The sequence below is a fragment of the Pantherophis guttatus genome, chromosome 1, assembly GCF_059756535.1.
Source record: "Pantherophis guttatus breed Tessera chromosome 1, ASM5975653v1, whole genome shotgun sequence".
In the NCBI taxonomy this organism is placed as follows: Eukaryota; Metazoa; Chordata; class Lepidosauria; order Squamata; family Colubridae; genus Pantherophis; species Pantherophis guttatus.
In genome coordinates this window covers 286397607-286418536 of record NC_142063.1, presented here as the reverse complement: position 1 = coordinate 286418536, position 20930 = coordinate 286397607, and the positions used below count along the sequence as shown (strand labels likewise).

Sequence of the window (20930 nt, the reverse complement as noted above, 5' to 3'; positions counted from 1 at the left end):
GCCACCAGTTCGTCCAAACCGGATAGAAGTGGCTGAATACCACCACTGTTGCAGCCTCTGCGGTTGTTCTTAAGGGCAAAAAACTGCCTTGGTGCTGCAAGATTCGTAGTTTCGGGCCTTGTTCATAAACACTAGGGGGCGCTTATCATGTAAATTTGAACATTCGCTAAGGGAACGCTCGTAACTGGGGGATTACCTGTAAATGCTTTTAAAAAGATACGCCATTATGTTCCAGCATTGAAGAAGAAAAGATCCATGATTCCAACAACTGATGTCATTCTACACTTTTAGTGTCATGTTTAGAAAAAGTGACTGTGAGCCTTTCAGAGATCATCTGCATTTTATTTAAAATTTCCCACTTTCTGCTTAGCTGTAAATATTTCAGAACCCAATAATAAAACTGCTGTCTTAATTCAAACCACTAAGCAACAAATAAAGGAGCATTATATTCCTTGCTATTTGGGGATGTTACACAATTTATATCAGGGGTGTCAAACTCATGGCCCACGGGCCGGATGCTTCACGTGCTGGCCGCACCTACCCCTGGTTTAGCAAAGGGGGGAAAAAGTCCCGATAAGTCACGTGACAATGACGTGACGTGATTTTGGCACCCCTGATTTAAATGCTTTACAAAAGACTTGATGTATTTTAACTTCTTAAATATATAAATATGCAGGTAGCCTTGACTCACAACCACAATTAGGACCTGAATTTTGGTTGTTAAGCAATGCAGTCCTTAAGTGAGTCATGTGACTAGACCTAATTTTATGACCCTTTTTATGTAGTTATTAAGTGAATCAGATGGTCTTTAAATGAATTTGGAATTTCCCAATTGATTTTGCTTGTTGGAAGCTAGCTGGGAAAGTGACAAAATTGCAATACATTGCAACTGTCATAAATGCAAGACAGTTGCCAACTGCTTGAATTGTGACTGCAGGGAGGTGTGCCTGCATGTGCAATAGTCCTAATTTTGGGGACCAGTCATCAGTCACTTTTTCCAAGGCCACCATAACTTCAAATCATCGTTAAACTAACATTTTTAGATTGAGACGATCATTATGTATCATTATGACCCAGAGATGGCAATATATAAAGGTTGACCAATAGATGGCGCTCTAGTTCCATTTTTCTTTCACAAAAAAAAAGACCAATCATAGTAGGGTACCATATTAAGGCCAGGCAATTGATTTTAGGATGTTGAAAATCACTACTTTCTAATATGATTGGTCTTTGTTGTATTCCCATATGAAATGGACTTTTATACTTAACAATAGTAAATAATTTAAATACAAGGTAACATTACAGCTTCAAACTTTACCAAAAAAACACCACCCTTATTTTTTATTTGTTACCTTTCTCTTAGAAAAAAATTGCCATTTTTAAACAGAGTTCAAATACGCAAATCCTGAGTTTCATAAATTCATGAAAAAGCACAGAAAACTGCAGGGGCTCTGAACAGCCGGGCTTGGGAATGATCTGTTTTATCGTTTGCACTATGCTGAAGAGTTCATGAGCTCATTTACCACTGCTCCCTAGAGCCAAATCATGCAAAATCTTGGAAAAGAGACAAGGTGAGCCTTCAGAAGAAAGGGCGTATTCAGTTTGTATACAAAATACTTCCATTTTCAAAGTAACCAGTACTTCAAGGCCCCGAAGTTGTTGTTGTCCAAACTACTTAAAAATGTGGAAACAGCCAAGGTCCGCTTTCCATCACCTGTCTCCAAGTAATAGCTGTTGAGCTGTTCTTGCCTAATTCTGAATGTCCACAAACCATGGATTTCAGAAGTTTGAACATGCAGCTGAAGAAGAGGACTCCTTTTCCATGGAGTCATTTAATGAAGAGCATTTTGGGGGTACAGCAGCTTCTTCAATGTCTTGCCTTTTGAGGGTAGGGCAGACACTAATGAAGCGTGAGCACATTCAACAAATTCACAGGAGCAGCTGAAAAGCTGGAAGGTGGATTGGGAACAATTCTCTTTTGCCACAGATAGTGAAGCAGAACACATCGAGACAATGTAAATCATTCATAGCTGGCACTGGTAAAGTGTGTGTGCGTGTCTGTGTGTGAAGGGGAAGGTCTTATACCCAAGGAGAAGCCAGGCCATCTGGTCAGTAAGAGAGTAGTCCTCTTCCAAGCCAAGAGGTATTAAGGCAACAAGTTCCCAGGAACCAGGCAAGAAATACTCCATGGTAATATAACTCTACTGCTCCTCTGCCCAGAGATGCCCCACGATATCTTCATTAGATTGCGTAGAAGAGTGGAAAGGATAAGATGGCTCCTAAAGCCAGACCCAAGGAGAGGAAGAAGGCCATGATGGCTCCAGCAGTTTCCGCTTCATGAGACAGCACCTTCCTAGAAGGAAAAACAAAAATTAGTCAGCACAACGTCCATCCATCCAAATACCAGTTGCTTTTCCTTCTTTACAATTCATTCATCTCAAGCCACACTTACTTGGGTCCAAAGCACATGCAGAGGCTGGCCAAGTAACCATTGGAGATGGAAAACAACAGCATGAAGCTGAGGTACCAGGCATCGTGAGCAAAGATGACAGGCAGGTTATGGCGGGGCTGCACGTTACACAGCATGAAGAGGGGAATGAAAATCAGACGGATAATCACCAGGAAGGGTAACAAGCGGCTCTCTTTTCCAGGCTGTGGGAAGGGAAGAACAAGAATAATATATTATGATATCAACATTAGACATCACTGTGATAAAAAGAAGACTGGAAAATTATATCATGAACACAACTCCACAAAAATTTGTCCTTATTGCTTAAATGTCTTCTCTGCCCCAGTGTAACAAATAAATGCTACTAAGATATATATATTGACAATTCATTGCTGTAGATGAAATGTAGATTTCCCCTTTCAGTTCTGTAATTAATAATTTTGTTATGTTCAAAAGACCCACAGTTCTTAGTGTCTTGATGATAAGAGGTACAGCTAAGATGTTATCTTTAACAGACGATAAAACAGGAGTCATATTAATGCTTACCAAGAATGTGGCAATAATAGGACATATTCATGTTTTAACACCTAAACTGCATTGTCAAGAACAAAGCAACTCTTAAGTAACTCTTAACCATTTTTATGTGAGATATCCAGTATACATAAAATACTTTTTTTTCTTAGCCTCCTTTAAAAAATCATAGCTGTTTATTTTCACAAGATTTAGAGCAGCTCTCCAACAACTAATCTGGATAGAACATTCAAGCTTTATATTCAGAAGATGCAGAAGTAGCTTACTTCTAGGGAATTTTCACTAACAAATTATAATTACCTATTGGGAAAGGTTTATCACTCGGCATTTATTGTAGCTGCCATTAGCGATGGCACTAAGAGACTTTCAGAATTTACTTTCTCTATATCCTTGACTTGAGCATTATAACTTGATCCATTACTACTTGATCCAAATCCCTGCAAGTATTGGAATCACCTGGAACCCTGCATGTAATGCCACATGCTGCAGATGGAAAACACTGAGCTGCTTTACCCAGGAAAAGCTTGCACAACAGGAGGTAAATGTTTTCTGAGTAAATTGGGCTTCTTGTAATATTATTACATTTGAGGAATGCAATTCTGAGGAAGCCGTTTCTAGGTGTTTTTTGTAACTGAAAAGCCAGTTTGGTTTACCTCAGACTGCTGGTTAGCAGTTTACTCAAGTCAGTCATTTTTTACTTAATAAAACAGATTAAGTAACATCCAAATGATTCACAGCCATTGAAAGATTAAATTAAAGCTCCTAGGCCATAAGATGCCTTGAGTTAGTGGATGCAGGTAATCCATCACTTATGATTGGTTGTTCAGCAACTGTTTGAAGTCATGATGGATCCCATCAAATATACTTATGATGTCTGCCTCTCCACCCATGGTCATGTGACTGCATTAACGATGCTTAGAAATAGCATTTAGAGCTGTTTACAATGTCCCACAGTAACATGAATGTGATTTATGATGTTTTTGCCAAAAACTGATGTTTACTTCCAGTTTTCAGCAAAAACGCCCCCTAGTGAACAGTGGGTCTGCTTAATGACCACCACACTTGGTTTATAACCGCTGTATTTGCTTAATAACGGCCCACAACAAAGGTTGTAAAATCAGTTCCAGTCACAAGATGAAATGACCATTATGATTTACGACCATAATGGGCAGGCCCCATTTCAATTGTACATCAAGGACTACCTGTAATATATTTATCTGGTTTTTACACCAACAGGAGATTGTGTGGAATTGTTTGGCAAGGACTTCACATGCTATATCAGTGTTTCTCAGCCTTGGTAGCTTGAAGATGGGTGGACTTCACTGGCTGGGGGATTCTGGGAGTTGAAATCCACCCATCTTCAAGCTTCCAAGGTTGAGAAACAGTGTGCTATATACTTTTTTTATCACAGTGATCGTAACTTTAAGAAATATCTAAACTAGGAGAGCAGAAGCTAATATTTTAAGATTAGGGACATGTTTTCACTGATCACCACACAATCAATGCTCGTTTACTTTGATCTCAATCTGTTCATATTTCTGGCTTGGAAATAATTTTTCTACCTGGAGAGAGTTGGGTCTTGTGTTTGCCTGTGTGTAGAAAAGTAAGTGCAAGTGGAGTTTTCTTATGCTGGGGCAACAACAGAATTGGAAAGGAAGCATTCTGTGGAGGGAGGCCATTATTTTGAATGCTTCTCCAGATTTTATTCTGCAATTACCGGTACATGTGCATTAAGGAGAGAGGCGGTAGCTTAATATACTCCTATTATTTTGGCTTCTTTTTACATGGCGTTTTTCCAAGGTGGGCATTCAAATGAGATCACTTGAGATCAAAATTCTGGAATCATTCTATCATCTCTTCCCTTTGCCAACTCACTGTGCTGCAGGCCTCAACCAGAATTCAACTTCGTTACACGGAGATCTTCTGATTAAAAAAAAAAAACCACATCAGAAATTACTTGAAAGTGATGAGAGTTACTGTCTTTGATCAGAAAGGAAAACAAGAGATATGGCCCATGCAGTTTTGTTTGTTTCTCTAAGTATCAATAAGGAAATAATAATAATATGCAGAGTGAAAACATGATGAGGGATTTTCTCTGACTAGACACAAAAGGACATATCTGTTCTATTTATATGATGTCATGGTTAAATTTTATTATTATTTTATTAACTGAATTTAGAAGCCTGCCCAACCAACATGATATTTATATTTAGGGAAGAATATTTTAAAAGGCTCTTCTCCTAAATTGCAATATATTATTATTCTTTGTGAGAAATAATCTGAAAGTTCCCTTTGCACAAGGTTTCACTCTCTTTCTCAACTGTATGTGTGTGAAGGGAAAAGTTTGAACAGTTTTTACAAATACTAATATTTATTGTGCGGTATTTAGTTTGTTAATCTGTTTTTACTGATTTACGGCGTTATGTTTCAAGAAGTACTTTTAGTACACTATATAATTCAGATTATAAATCAGAAAAGAGTTTTTTCCTCATGCGTTCTTGGACTTTGGAGGGCTGCAGAGCTGGGTCTCCCAGCCAAAATACCATTGGCCACATCCTATAATCATAGAGGCCTTGTAGGAGGAGCTGTGCTGGCTCCTGGGTAGAGGTTAGACCAGGGAGTTGCAGATTGTGGCTTTCTTGTCTTCATTCATTATATGCTTCCTTCAGATCTACTTCCTCCACAGCCACTCTCCTCTATATTTGAACAAAAATTACTGATTGAAAGAACAGCTGTTTCTTGTTTCTGGGTCACTGTCAGACAAAACACTGAACAATCATTCCACAAAACCAGTAATGAACCAATCGGAAGGGCGAAAATAATCCTATAAAAAAACACACCAGCTGTAAACAAATGGGATACTCTAAAAAACATGTCCTTTCATCAACTCTGGCAAATGGACGGTGCAACCATTACATCATTTCTCACTCAGAACTTCAGAGGACTTGTTAACCTGTCTCCTTGCCCCTATCTAGATCACATCCCAGCTCATTCTGTTAAAAAAAGTATTTCTGGCATGGTTAGCATCAAGTTAAACTGTAGTTTAAATCTGAACATTAAATCTGAGAATCCTCTTCAGGATATGTCAGAACTGGAGCCCTTTCTGAATTCAGATCCCCTGCTTCATCAGTAAGCTGTTGGAAAAGGCCACAGTTTACTGATAAAACATGGGATTTAAAATTTTGAAAGTTCCTGTTTTACCTGAAGCCTTAGAAACTTATAGCCAGTCAAAGTAGATTTGTTAACAACTGCTATGAATCTCTAGGACAGAGGTCTTCAAACTTGGCATAGCTGGCTGGAGAATTCTGGGAGTTGAAGTCCACAAGTCTTAAAGCTGCCAAGTTTGAAGACCTCTGCTCTAGGATCGCAAAGGTATAATTTAACATCTTTTGGGATAGCGGGGTTATAGAAGAATGGACTTGACCTCATGGGGTTAGATGGTCTGATTCAGGCTAAAGGTAGGGTTTTTTTTTTTTATCAACAGAGAATTTATGTCAATCTCATCACTTCATGCAACATTGTAAATAAAGGTTTTATGTTTTATTTTAAATCAGCTACCTCAACCATACACATTTGCCCTCTAAACGAGAAATATTTTGCCATCTTCTATAACATACCATTTGGCTTTCTTACTAGAGTCATCTATCAAGTCTAATGGCATCTTTCTATGAGTGCAAACCAAATTATGCCACACTGCCTTATATATGTTTATCTGAAGGCTACTGTATTTTTTAGAGTATAAGATGCACTTTTTTCCCTCCTAAAAGAGGCTGAAAATTTAGGGGCGTCTTATACTCCAAATGTAACCCCACGCGGTGCCCAAAATGGCTACCTGGAACAGCTGCTGCCTTCTCTTACCCCTTCCGTGCTTTGCCTGCTTTAGTCACTGGAGCTCCCTCCAAGGATCAGCTGTGCTTTTGAAGCTGTTTTTCAGCCCCAACACAAGCGAAGCAATCTTCCGTGCTTTGCCTGCTTTTCTAATTGCTGCTCCCTTCAACAAGCTCCAACCTCAAAACCAGTAACTAATGTGCTGGAACTAGCCAGATGAATACCTAGTAGGCAGAATTCCCCCCCCCCCCATTTTCTTCCCCAAAAACTAAGGTATGTCTTATACTCCGAAAAATACGGTAATTACTTAAATGGAGTAGAAATAAAACGATTCTTATCATCTCACTGAAATGTCCCAATTTCCCCCCTCCCCCCCAAAAAAAGAAAAAAGAAGTTTCTCCAGAAACAGAGTGACATAGCCAAACATATCCCAGATTGTTAGTTCCAATTTAACTCAGAAATTTTCACTGGAAGGGCAATGAGACTTCTGAGAACAGAATGAGACTTTCTGAGGTTTTGCTTGGTTGCAAAAATAGCCCTATTCCCCTTGGAGCTGGATAATCAGAGACTCACTTTAGATGTTAAAGTGGATGAAAAGGCCTCTTTCCCCTTCCTTCCAAATGCATGTTGTGGCAGACATACAATATAAGACTTTTTGCCAGGGAGAAAAAGCAGCAGGAAGAAGTGCCAGACCGAGGAAAGGAAGGATCTGTGTGGCTCATCAGCCTCAAACCACCCACCCGTCATCTGTGTGGAGTCAAAGTTTCCACAAAGAAAATTTGGTAAACATATTTTCTGCACACCCACCCATCTTTCTCGTTGGGATAAGCCTGAGAGGCTGGGCAGGAGGGAAAACAGCCAACATAACCTATCCCAATACAAAAGGTGAAACTGGAACTGGGATGGGTTTCCTGCTGAGGTTTATTCACTTAAATGAGTTGCCCTATTGCTGTACCCTTCAACCTTAATCAACCTTAATCAAGCAATCTTACTAATATTATGCTGAAGCTATTGGCGTGAAAGGTAAGGGCTGGCATAATGTTTCAAATGCTGAGGTGAAGTGTACAATGATAGATGTACATCTACCATTGTACATAAATGGTGAGGAGGTGGAGAGGGTGGGTAGTTTTAAATTTCTGGGCATTTATATCTCGAAGGACCTCTCATGGACTATGAATGCTAACATGCTTGTGAAGAAGGCACAGAAGAGGCTGTACTTCCTGAGAATGCTCAGGAAGATAAATCTATCTCAGCATCTACTTCTGTCCTACTATCGCAGCACCACTGAGTGTCCTGACATACGGCATTCTTGCATGGTATGGGAGCAGCTCTGTGGTGGACAAAAAAGCTCTACAGAGAATCATTAAAACTGCCCAGAATATCATCGGACTCCAGCTACCAGCCCTGGATGACATCTTCGAATCTTGCTGTTTGAGGAAGTTGCATAACATTCTCAGAGACTCTTCCCATTCTGCTTACAATCTTTTTGCACTGTTGCCTTCTGGCAGAAGATACAGAACAATTACAACTCGGACCACACGTTTTCTGAATAGTTTTTTATCCCAGAGCTATAATTGCACTCAACAATGAACTAAAGGGCCACCATCAGTGAGCTGTTGGACAGTATTACTTGGTCTCTTGTGTGGATGTTTGGGTGGTTTAGGGGTGGGGAATTGTGGTGGGTGGGAGTGTGTTTGGGGATTGTTATGTGTGTGGGACCTGGTCTTTGGGTGTTAAGTGAATTTTGTTGTATGGGTATACTGTGTATACACGTACAATGACAATAAAGTTATAATAAAATAGTGGGGAGATGTATTTCTCCCAGCCCCCATAAAAAAGGTTTTTGGCTCTTTTATACTCATTCAAGATCTTGGGTGGTTCTGTAATATTTCTTTTTCAGCCCTTCAACTGTATACTACCCCTCTGCTGTGCCAGATGGATTGCAAATTGTAAATAGTGAGCGCGGGATTACTGACTAGACAATTTAAAGTGCCATCACCGAATAGGAGGTAAAAGATGATAGAAAAAAAAAACAGGCTGTGTTATTTGGACAAAGCAAACTAATCTGTCATCCCTACATTTTTTTTCTTTCTTCCATTGTTACTCATGTGACTAGTTAATTAGACTACCAGATTTACTTTTTTCCATTAATCATTTTTCTCTACTGCCTGCTTGAAGTATTTTCCTTCTCCCTCATTCCTTCTTAGGCTCCTTCTTTTTATGATTCCCAGTGATTTGTCAGCTTAAGACTTCTCTCCACAGTTAAGGTAACTGTTTGTGGCACCTTTACTGTAGAAAAATTACCCATGTGAGATTCGCTCGTTATTCAGATTTTTTAATTTACTAATAAAAAAACTTGAAAATCTGTCTCCTGCCTCTTCTTACTTTTTTGCTGCTGTGTTGCAGTATGAGTATATAATGGCCATTAGCATTTGTCATTCAAAGGTAAACTCAGAATATTCTACCATCTTTATTTATGGAGCTTCTATGCCATTGCCAGATCAGTCTTCTTTTCTTTATAACAATAGCAATAGCACTTAGACTTATATACCTCTTCACAGTGCTTTACAGCCCTCTCTAAACAGTTTACAGAGTCAGCATATTGCCCTCAACTATCTGGGTCCTCATTTAGCCACCTCAGAAGAATGGAAGGCTGAGTCAACCTTGAGCCTTGTGAGATTCGATCTGCCAAATTGCAGGCAGCCAGCAGTCAGCAGAAGTAGCCTGCAGTACTGCATTCTAACCACTGCGCCACCGCGGCTCTTTATATCACAGATATAAGCAATAAGCAGCATTAAGCAACTTAGCCAAACTTCTCTGAAATGGCTTCAGCAGAATCAGTGTGTCTTTAATATGTTTCCTTCTTCAATGTACATAGTTGTGACATCAATTGTCCCAATTGTGGAAGAACTGAACAAAAAATACCATTCTTCCTCAGAGCCTTCTGTATTTTTTCCTCAGAATTGTTTCACAAAAGTACCTTTTTTCTTGATCCTAGCTCAGAAGACACATCTGAACTTTAAGAAGGGTGGATTAGCGGAGTACCATAAATGCCTGGTTTCCCTATACTCACCCAAACACAGACAGCTGTGAGGCTTCTTCCTGCCCAGTCAAAGATGTTAAACATCAGGAAACAAGCAACTGGGCTGAAATAGGAAACTGAAGAGAAAGTAATAGAGAAGTGAGGTCAGTCTCAGGGCAAGAACTCTGTCTGCTGTAGTGTCCAATGGGGCAATATTGAGATGACTTTAGCTAGGCAAATAGTACATAGTCCTCTTTTCCATCTTCCTCAAACAGATAATAATAACGACACAGGAAGCTGTGAGGGATTTTTACCAAGTCATTATTGAAGCACTTGTGAATCTATTTCTCTAAGTAAACATAACAGAATCCTGAAATCTGAGTTTGCACTTTAGGCCTGATGAAGGAGAAGACTGAGGACAGACATGAGACTAAAACAGCATCTTACATACAGATCTGAGTAGTCTAACAATTCCTTTTAAACTTTTCTTTTGGTTTGATCTATTCTAGAAAGTCAATCTTCAAAGCCTGCTTTCTCAATAATGATTTTTTTTTTCCCAACAGTTTTATACCAATCTTAATTCTTCTTCAATTCTAGTCTGGATTATTATTACTTCTCTAGTCTATTTGGGTCCATCATCACAATGCTCAATTAATGTCATACGGTGATCATGATGTTTAATTCTTTTTTAAATCCTTCCTTACTATTAAGGACTAAAACACTAAAATGTGTGGACAGTGCAAAATAAAATAAAATAAACAATAAAGTATCTATATAGTCTGTTGCGGGATAATAAATGACATAAATGTACATGGATGTGGGAAGAGCAACGTCCCCAAAACAGGAAAACAAACAAATTGTGTCTTAATCGGATATGGAAAATTAAATAGCGTCTATTTAGTTTTCAGTTCTTTCCTAACTACTTTGTCACACACCCTATCCTTCTCTTTCAGGTCTTCCCACTCTCCAGACTAAATTCGCCCACACTTCATCATCTTTACTCATAGTGAGGCTCCTTCAAAAGCAGATGGCAAATAAAGTTAAGGCTAAGCAGACTGCCAGGAGACATTCTGTAAACTGATCTAGGCTTTCCAGAGGAAGTCTGGGTTACAAGAGAAACTGTTTGTGAACTCTAAGCACATCTCTGTAATCTTGCCATACCTTTGACTTACAATGTGATCTGAACTTCATATAGCTTCTATTAACAGATTCCATGATTCTACTTAAATTAAGAAAAAGTGGTATGCATACCAAGACTACCTGGATATGTCAAATGGCTATTGGAACGATATGCTGGGGCACAAGATGGAAAATGGGATTTTCATTATTTGGACACATGACAAGTTAGCGAAAACAAAAATAAAAATACTTCTTCTCAACTGCGAAGGAAGCCATGTGAGTATCATGCTTGGGTACAACTTTACAGCCTCAGGATCTAGATGGATCACAATGAGAGATGCCAACAATGGATTTTGGATTGTATTAACAAACTGCCCAGGAAATATCAGAAACCTGTCCAAGAGCTGAAGCTTAAATAAATGTGGGCCTTGAATCACAACAGTAATCTTAAGCAACACACAAATGCATCTAGAGCAGAAGTCAAAGCAGAATAAATTTAATGTTTTGGAATGGATGAGTCAAAACCCTGACATGACCCAACTGAAATGGTGTGATATGAAATGTTGTGAGAATTCAATCTCCAAACGTCAATGAACTGAAGCAGGTCCATAAATGTCTTCCTTTGTTTGATCTTTGTTTTGTGGGATTTAGATAGAGTTCAGATTACACTGTCATAGGATTGCAGATAGTTCTAAAAGATTCCCAAACTGTCTCATCATTGTGCACCTCCTTAATCATTTCTAAGAACCAAGTTTAACTTACCCCAACGTGTATTTTTTCCAATAGTTGGCTTTACTGCAACAGTGACAGCTGGGAAGACTCCGATTGTAACAGTAAAAACTAAGCAGACAGAAACAGCCATAACCCATATCTAGGAAAGAGAACATATATGCAAAGGCAAATTAGTAAAGGCAAAGGTTTCCCTGCCAGTTGTGTCTGACTCTGGGGCATGGTGCTCATCTCTGTTTCTTGGCCGAGGGAGTCAGCATTGTCCGAAGACGTCTTCTGTGGTTAATGTGGCCAGCATGGCTATTCGCCCAAGGTGCAGGGAACACTTTTATCTTCCCACCAGAACAATACTTATTAATCTACCTGCATTTACATGTGTTCAAACTGCAAAGTGGACAGAAACTGGGACAGGAATGAGAGCTCATCCTGTTGTGTGGTGCTCGGGTCTCGAAACCGGGCAGTCATTTTTCCAGCCCAGCTGACAATCTCAGCATCTTTAACCACTGAGCCACCATGCTCCCTATTATTGTATTTGCAAAGGCAAATACAATCATAGAATTCCAGATAACAGTTTTAAACAAACAAACAAACAAACAAACAAACAAACAAACAAACAAACACAGAAGCAGAATATTAGGGTGTGAAAAGAAAACCCACACCTAGGCCCAATCCATAGGTCAAGTACCTTTTTGAAGATGCCAAGGACTGAAGATCTGTGGGTGGAGGCAAGGGGATCTCCATTCCTAGAGTGGTTTCGTTCAACACCATTAACCACATCTGTGGACAGATGAAAAGGACAAGTTGGACAAATGAACTTTTAATACATATATTTTGCAGAAACTAGGACTGCACATTATTATTGAACCAGTACTATATCTTTTTCCCTGGCCTCATTCCAGTCCTGTACCTGATTTAAAAGACCAATTTTATGCTATAATGCTTCATAATTCAGGGCCACAGTATCTGAAGAAGAGCCTCTTCTCCTATATTCCTGCCCACGTCTTATGTGTCAATGAGGTCTGTGCTCCAAGTGCCTTTACATTCTGAACTGCAAGTCACTTTGTCTGAATAGTCCTCAGTCATGAAATGTTCTTTCCAGAGACACTGGCCAGGAATCAATTTGGTGAAAGGCCAAGATGTTTTCTGCCCAGAGGTTTCTTAAATGCTTCTACAGGAATTGCTATTTTAAAGTGGTTTTATCTGCATGGAACTGTTTTAGTCACTGCTGCCTGTGGCATTTTAGCCCTTGCTGTTTTGTATATGAATACTTACGAAAAAAATATTTTGAATTGTTGACAGCAGAAATCAGAATGAAATGTTTAGTTCCGTGGAGAATATAAGGGAAATTTAACGAGAACAGATAAGTTGTAAAACCTATTATGGCATTTCAATAAATTGTTTTTCTCAAAATGTGTTTTTGAGAGATTGCCTAAATAAACAAGAGCTCATTTTTTTAAATCGCTGGCTTTCTAGACTGGTGGGTATTCAAAGGTCAGTACATCTCTTCTCACATACGATCTTTTAAAGACAATAGCAAAGGCTAGAAAATAAAAAAATTGCTCAGTGGCTGCTGGCAGCTGATTTCTCTGGAGAGCCTTAGATGAAACAATTACTGATAGAAAATTGTATAAATAATCCCATGCTAGGCCATCAATATGTGTTGTTGTGGATGAAGACCATGGGTTTTATTTTAACTTGCTAACTTGGGAAGAAATTAGAAGACAATAAGGGAATAAAGAGAATAAAAATAGGCTATCATTTTTTTAATTGCCTTGAAGTTCTGATGAGGACCCCACATGTATTAAATTAGAGATTTGCTACCTTTAAGCCTCGATAGATGCCTGATTTACAGTTTCCAGCATCCCTTACCATTGGTTGCAATATTATTTCTAACCTGTGAATGTCTGGTATAGCACTTATTTTCACCCTGCATTTATGGACATGAATACAATCCCCTCCTTCTTTCCATGCTCTAGTTTTTACCTTTCCTGATGAGATCAACTTTTGTTTCCATCTCAGCCTGAGTCACAGAAGTTGCATATTCTCTCTTATTCTTCATCGAATAAAAGCAGAAAAAATCCTGGGGAAATATTAACATACTATTTCAATGGGAACTCTTCTGAAACAAGCTGAGTACCTTCTCAATTAATCGTGGACTGAATGAAGAACCCAGCAATCTTTGCACAATGGTGCTTGCATGTCAGGACTCTCCCACACTTGCCCACTCCCTCAGCATACTCAGGGCTGTTTTCAGAAAAAACAACCTTACCAGACGAGGCAACATGATATAGGAGCCAATAGCTATCAGGACCACAACACAGGCAGTGATGAAGTAACCAAAGGCACTTTCTTTTAGTTCGGAACCAGCTGAAAAAGATTTAGAGAAAAGTGGCAATTCTTTCCTTAGTGATGGGTGGCTCTGAGCAAACTTCTTGCTCTCTGAAATATTAGCCTGTAAGTGATGTACAGCTCTACATCAATATTACAGAGAGAGATAATGTATACCCCGCCTTGGTTGCTTTACGGATTGAAAGGTGTAGCATAAACCAAAACAATAAAGCAATATGTAATACTCACTAGCAATAGCACAGATCATAGCTACTGCTGCGAATGTCCCTGCAAGGCCCTGCCCGCTCATAATAGGTGCCGTGTAACTGGCGGGAAGGAGCCCTGCCAATCCAAAAAGGCTGCCTTGGAGAATGGCCCCAAAGGCTGTCAAAAAAAGAAAGGGGAAAAAAAGACAAAACCATTTAAAGGGGAATTGCAAAGAGATCTTATCCACAGAAAGTAAGCACTATAAAATTTATTGGTTCGATTTATATGCCGTCCTTCTCCGGAGACTCAGGGCGGCTTACAATGCATTAAGCAATAGCCTTCATACTTTTGTATATACCTGCTTAGTAGGGCTTTCGCCCCCCCCCCCAAGCGGTGTTCTTTTTTATACAAAGTCAGCTTATTGCCCCCACAAACCGGGTCCTCATCTTACCTACCTCGGAAGGATGGAAGGCTGAGTCAACCTTGAGCCTGGTGAGATTTGAACTTGCAGTAATTGCAGGCAGCTGGTGTTACTTAACAACACTTTAGTCTGCTGCGCCACCAAGGCTCTTCCTCAAAATGAACTCAAGGCCAAAGGACAGGTTGTAACTTAGATCACCAGGGGTGAAATGCTCCCAGGTCTGACTGGATCGCCTGATCTGGTAGCGATGGCAGTGGGTGGTTTGGAGAATCGGTAGCAAAAATCCCTGCGCCCCCCCCCACATGCCCAGCTGAGCCGCGCGATCATCAGAGGCTTTTTCTTTTACTTTTAAAATCATTTTTTCTACAACCTCTTCAGCCAAAAAAATGCTTTTAAAAGAAAAAAAAAGCCTCTAATGATTGCATGGCTCAGCTGGGATCGTCAGAGGCTTTTAAACGCATTTTTTCTGCAACCTCTTTGGCTGAAGAGGTTGTAGAAAAAATGCTTTTAAAAGTAAAAAAAAAAAAGTTGGCCATGCCCACCCAGTCACATTATCACCACCACCCCAAGCCATGCTCACAGAACTGGTAGTAACAAATTTTACATTTCACCACTGGCGTGCACGCTATGTTGATCATTGATGGGAAATGTTTCTATCTGCTCTTGCCCATTCTCCCACTGCCAAAAGTTGAATCTGCAAGAATTACATTCATCCCACTTCAACACCCTAACAAAGTGCTTAGTGCTAAAAAAAATGTTTACATTCTCAAATACAGGTAAGGCTGAAGTACTGCACATCAGAGACAGAACATGTTTATCTATAAGTGTATACATATACAGTATCTGTGAGAATAGAAAAGGCGTGGTCGCTTTAATAATTCATAAATGTTCACAGATACATACATACACTCATACACTCACATACACACAACCGAACTTCACTTACAATTTATGAAGACTATCTTGACCATAGTAATGATGAAAAAAGTCAAAGGCTCCATTTCGACCTTGACTAGGATCACTGTTACCATGAAGACCAAGAAGATGGCAACCAAACTAGATATGATCCGTATTTGCTGAGGGATCCTAACAAATGGAAAAAGATAAAGGTTAAAAACCTCTTGCCTTTCTAAAATCATAATAAAATCCAATTACAGAATAACAGAGTCGGAAGGGACCTCGGAGGTCTTCTAGTCCAACGCCCTGCTCAGGCAGGAAACCATATACCATGTCAGACAAATGGTTGTCTTCTTAAAAACTTTCAGAGTTGGAGCATTCACAACTTCTGGAGGCAAGTTATTCCACTGATTAATTGTTCTAATTGTCAGGAAATTTCTTCTTAATTTTAGGTTGCATCTCTCCTTGATTAGCTTCCACCCATTGCTTCTTCTCCTGACCTTATGTGCTTTGGAGAATAGCTTGACTCCTTCTTCTTAGGTCTATTGAGATATAACTTCAACCAATGAATAACCTGTTTTTAGATGTGTAATCACAATCTGAAATAGCTTTTCTCAACCTGTGCATCCTTCAAATGTGTGCTCTTCAGACTGCTCAACAATGATTATGCTTCAAGAAGTTAAAGTTCACACATCTAGAAACACTCAGATTGGGGAGCTATCTAGACTGACTATGTTGAATTTGTGAACATAAATGAAGAAATTTTATGTATCTATAAATTATCTGTTGCATTATGGTTCAGTTATAAGCAGTTGTTCCAGGGGTGAAATGCTACGGGTTCGGACCCGTATCGCCCGATCCGGTAGCGAGGGCAGTGGGGTGGTTTGGAGAACTGGTAGCAAAAATCCCTGCCCCCCCCCCCCCCCGCCCAGCTGAGCAGCATAATCATCAGAGGCTTTTTTTTTTTTTTTTTACTTTTAACAGCATTTTTTCTACAACTTCTTCCGCCGAAAAAATGTTTTTAAAAGTAAAAAAAAAAGCCTCTGATGATCGCGCGGCTCAGCTGGGAACGTCAGAGTCTTTTCAAAGCATTTTTAAACCACCTCTTCCCCAGAAGAGGTTGCAGAAAAAAATGCTTTAAAAGTCTCTCTGACGATCAGGCAACTCAGCTGGGATCATCAGAGAGACTTTTAAAGCATTTTTTTCTGCAACCTCTTCAGCGGAAGAGGTGGTTAAAAAAATGCTTTGAAATGGCTCTGAGAATCCCAGCTGTGTTGCCTGATTGGCAGAGCCTTTTCAAAGCATTTTTTTGCATTTGCAGAAAAAATGCTTTGAAAAGTAAAAAAAAAAAAAAGTTGGCCACGCCCACCCAGTCACATTACACCCCCCCACACCAAGCCACGCCCACAGAACCGGTATTAACAAATTTTACATTTCACCCCTGAGTTGTTCCATGTATGTAAAACAAAAAATAACATGTTGCAAAACTGAAATGATTATGTACTTCAAAAACCGAAAGACAATACAGCAAAATGAAACAATTTATTTTTGCTTTTAGGTACTGTATTCCTAAAACTGTTCTGGATTAATTTATGGAAATAACTCAAATGCTTGGAGTATCATCATAAATATCTAAAACTGATTTGTCTTTGCAGAATAGAAAATAAAGTTCTTTTCCTTCTGAATGCTGCCATTGTGCTGGGAATCAAAGGACTTGGAGCAATTGAAGTCTGGAATTTTCATTTTGGAAAATCTATGAAGATCATACCTCTGGTGGATAAAAGAGTTAAGGCAGGTGAAGATGAGTAGAGGCAACATGGCACATAATGTCATCACATTATTAAATATGGACTGCAGGTATGAGAGAGGAACTTCCTTCTTCCCTGTGCCAGTCACATTAGTAAGATTGTAAGAGTCCTGCAAGTGATTAGAAAGGGGTTATCATCATCATCATCATCATCATCATCATCATCATCATCATCATCATCTTCATCATCATATAACATAGTTAACCAATTAGATTAGATTTGGCATTTCTATCTATCTACTGAGTCCTTCCCAACGACCTAAGATAGGGAAATGTTCTAGGCAGTATTGTTGCAAGATGTAAGATGTTCCAAGCAAAGCTGCCTATTGCAATTGACTGTTGGCAATTTTGTCAATGCTGATGGTGTTCAAGTGTGCTACAGATGTTTAGGGATTACACTCAAGACACCTATTGGTACCTATATTTGCCTTCTTTTGCCATAGTCATTCTACTTCTATTTGCAGGTCTTTTTCTTTCTGTAATTTCTGACAAGTTATTTCTCTTGTATTCTGCTGGCTCCAGATACTACAATGTCTCCTTTCCAGACTGCCTTTCTTTTTCATTGACAATTTAATTTAACTATTATTATTATTTTAAAATTTATATGATCGCTCTTCTCATAAAGTGACTCTAAGAGTCTAACACAATATGAACATCAAAACAGCAGGAATAATTAAAACAATAAAAACACGTTAAAAAATAAAAAGCAGAAAGTCACAGTCAAGGGTAAATCCACAAACAAGAAATTCATGCATTTCATGAGTTCTATTACCTTCCGACTGGGAAAACACCAAGGTCTTAAGAGTTTTACAGAAAACCAGCAGGATCAAGGCCGATCTAATCTCAGGTGGCATGGTGTTCTAACGGGGAGGCATTGCAACTAAGAAAGCATAGGATCAGAGGTGCTGGGGGTTCGCAGGGGTTCAGGAGAACCTCAAGCTAAGATTCTGTGCAGTTTGGAGAACCCCTAAATCCCACTCCTGGCTGGCCCTGCCCACCCCTCTCCTGAGTCCCCACACGGCCTGTTTTGGATGCAGGTAAGTGCAGGGCACGCACAGAGACTCGGGGAGGGCGAAAAATTGGCCTACTGGAAGTTCGGGAAGGCTGGAAACAGGTCTGCAGAGAGCCTCTGGAGCCTGGGGAGGCTGTTTTCGCTCTCCCGGAGGCTCAAGGAAAGCCTCCGGAGCCCTGGGAAGGCAAAAACGCCCCACTCCCTCCTTGTGGTGAAGGAGGCCAACTAGGCCACACCCACCATGGTCACGCCCACTCAGCAACCGGGCAGAGAACCCCTTGCTAAAATTTTTGAAGTCCTCCCCTGCACAGAATCCTCTTTAATGATCAGGATGTATATCCTTCTTCTGGATTTGATGGAGTGGGTAAAAACAAACAGTTAGAGATAGTTCTTCAAATATAGTGCAGCTTGGGCAGCAAAGGTGTAATGTGGGTATACCGATATGCCCTAACAATTTGTATTGCTGCATTCTGGACTAATTGCAGCTTCTGGATGTTCTTCAAGGTTAACTCCATGTAAAGCACAATGCAGTATCCACTGGGGGCGGGGGTGGATAGGGGGCAGAGTATAAGTGGCCATGTATGGTGCCACTGTATATAGGAAGGGGCACAACTGGTAACAATATAAAGTTGTGCAAAAGCTCTCCAGGTCATGTCAGCCAGCAGTTCCTGCCATGAATCCAGAAGGAGTCCCAGATTGCACACCAATTCTGTCTGGGGTAATGCAATCCCATCTAGAACTAAAGATGGAAAATCACCAGATCCAGGGTACTCTAAAACCCAAAGTCATCCAGTCTTTCAAGGGTTTAGATCAGGGGTGAAATCCAGCAGGTTCTGACAGGTTCTGGAGAACCGGTAGCGGAAATTTTGAGTAGTTCGGAGAACCGGCAAATGCCACCTCTGGCTGGCCCCAGAATAGGGTGGGAATGGAGATTTTGCAATATCCTTCCCCCAGGAGTAGGGGAGGAATGGGGATTTTGCAGTATCCTTCCCCTGCCACACCCACCAAGCCACACCATGCCCACCAAGCCACGGCCACAGAACCGGTAGTAAAAAAATTTGGATTTCACCACTGGTTTAGATGAAGCTTCTTGTTCCCCCATTCAGAACTCTCCTCCCCACCCCAAACTTCCAGACGTGAGACAGAATCTTCACTACATCATTTGGTTGGCCAGGGGAGAGATGTACAACTAGGTATCATTAGCATACTGATGACATTTCACCCTCTACCACTGAATTATCTCATCCAGCAGTTTCATGTAGATGTTTGTTAAATAAGAGTGAGGAGTGAGTGCATGGGGCCCTAAGGAAATGCACAAAGGAGGACTCAAACTCCCCAGACCCCCTCAACACCAACTGAATCTGATCCCTGAGGGAAGGAGGGGGACCATCCCAAGACTGTGCCCCCAACTCCCAACCCCAAAACTAACCCAGAAGGCTCCCATGATTAATGGCATCAAAAGATGATGAAAGAGCAAGAAGATCAATAAAGATATTGATATCAATGCTGCTTTGGTTCCAAACCGGTACCTGAACCCCGACTGAAAGGGTGCTAGATAGTCCATTTCCTGCAGAGCTTTCTGAACCTGCAGCATGAGCACTGTGACAAATGTGTGCAGACTTAAAGAAAGATGCTTGTATCTATCTCATGAACAAAAGGAACTACAACCGTGATGGCTACCAAACAGCTTGGAACCCCTGACCCATTTCAATTACCTGCCCTAATGGAGGGATTCAAAACCAAGCACAGCTGCTTCGCACAATTCACAAACACTTGGTTGAATGCAAATGTTTGAGAGAAACTACCTCTTTTCCTGTGACGTTCACATTGGCATGGGAATCCAACAATGATATGTTGCTGTGAGAATCCTTCAGGCGGTCGATAAAGTACTACAGGAAACAAATTGGTCAGACAAAGCAATGAAGGAAACCAACAAAAGGAACTACAACCGTGATGGCGAACCTATGGCACGCGTGCCGCAGGTGGCACATGGAGCCATATCAGTGGGCACGTGAGCTCAGCTCCGCCAGCTGATTTTCGGGCCTTCTGGGCCCACCGGAAGTCAGGAAAAAGGCTGTTTCCGGCCTCAGGAGGGCCTCCGGGGAGTGGGGAAGGACCATTTTTTGCTCTCCCCAGGCTCCAGAGCCTTTCTAGGAACCTGGGGAGGATGAAAAATGGCCTTCCCCACCCCCCCAGAGACCCTCTGGAGGCCGGAAGTCAGCAAACAGGCCGTTTCCGGCCTCTGGGGGGTGGTGGGGAAGGCCGTTTTCACCCTTCCCAGGCTCCTAGAAAGGCTCTGGAACTTGGGGAGAGTGAAAAATGGGACTGGGACCATTGTGCCACCGCGTGGCAAAAGCGGGGGGAGTGCAGGGGGATCGCGTGCATGCGTGGGCGGGGTGGGGCACACAGAATTATGGGTGTGGGCACAAGAACGTGCGCCCCCCCCACATTCCCCCCCCTTTTGGCACGCGATGACAAAAAGGTTAGCCATCACTGAACTACAACATTTAGGGGGGGAAACCAATGTAGGTCCTTGCTTTTACTCTACATTTTAATGGAATCTTTCCCAAGTATTTTAGA

At 40.8% G+C, this 20930-nt stretch overlaps 1 protein-coding gene across 11 annotated transcripts in view; it reads right to left on the bottom strand.

Annotated features, from left to right (window-relative positions):
* Positions 1–1310: 1310 nt before the first annotated feature.
* The window catches only part of SLC29A1 (solute carrier family 29 member 1 (Augustine blood group)), an 85002-nt gene continuing 65382 nt past the window's right edge, over positions 1311–20930 (bottom strand). For 10 of the 11 annotated variants that reach the window (XM_087883085.1, XM_034428059.3, XM_034428057.3 and 7 more), the window contains 11 exons: positions 20156–20239; positions 17300–17448; positions 15581–15720; positions 14256–14390; positions 13948–14045; positions 13662–13758; positions 12364–12455; positions 11712–11820; positions 9882–9967; positions 2453–2652; positions 1311–2353 (listed from right to left, as the gene is read on the bottom strand). In XM_087883085.1, the coding sequence (XP_087739211.1) occupies positions 2242–2353; positions 2453–2652; positions 9882–9967; positions 11712–11820; positions 12364–12455; positions 13662–13758; positions 13948–14045; positions 14256–14390; positions 15581–15720; positions 17300–17448; positions 20156–20239 (1302 nt within the window). In that variant the 3' untranslated portion in view covers positions 1311–2241. The remainder of the gene's footprint in view (positions 2354–2452; positions 2653–9881; positions 9968–11711; positions 11821–12363; positions 12456–13661; positions 13759–13947; positions 14046–14255; positions 14391–15580; positions 15721–17299; positions 17449–20155; positions 20240–20930) is intronic. The other variant, XM_087883089.1, reaches the window with a different exon arrangement.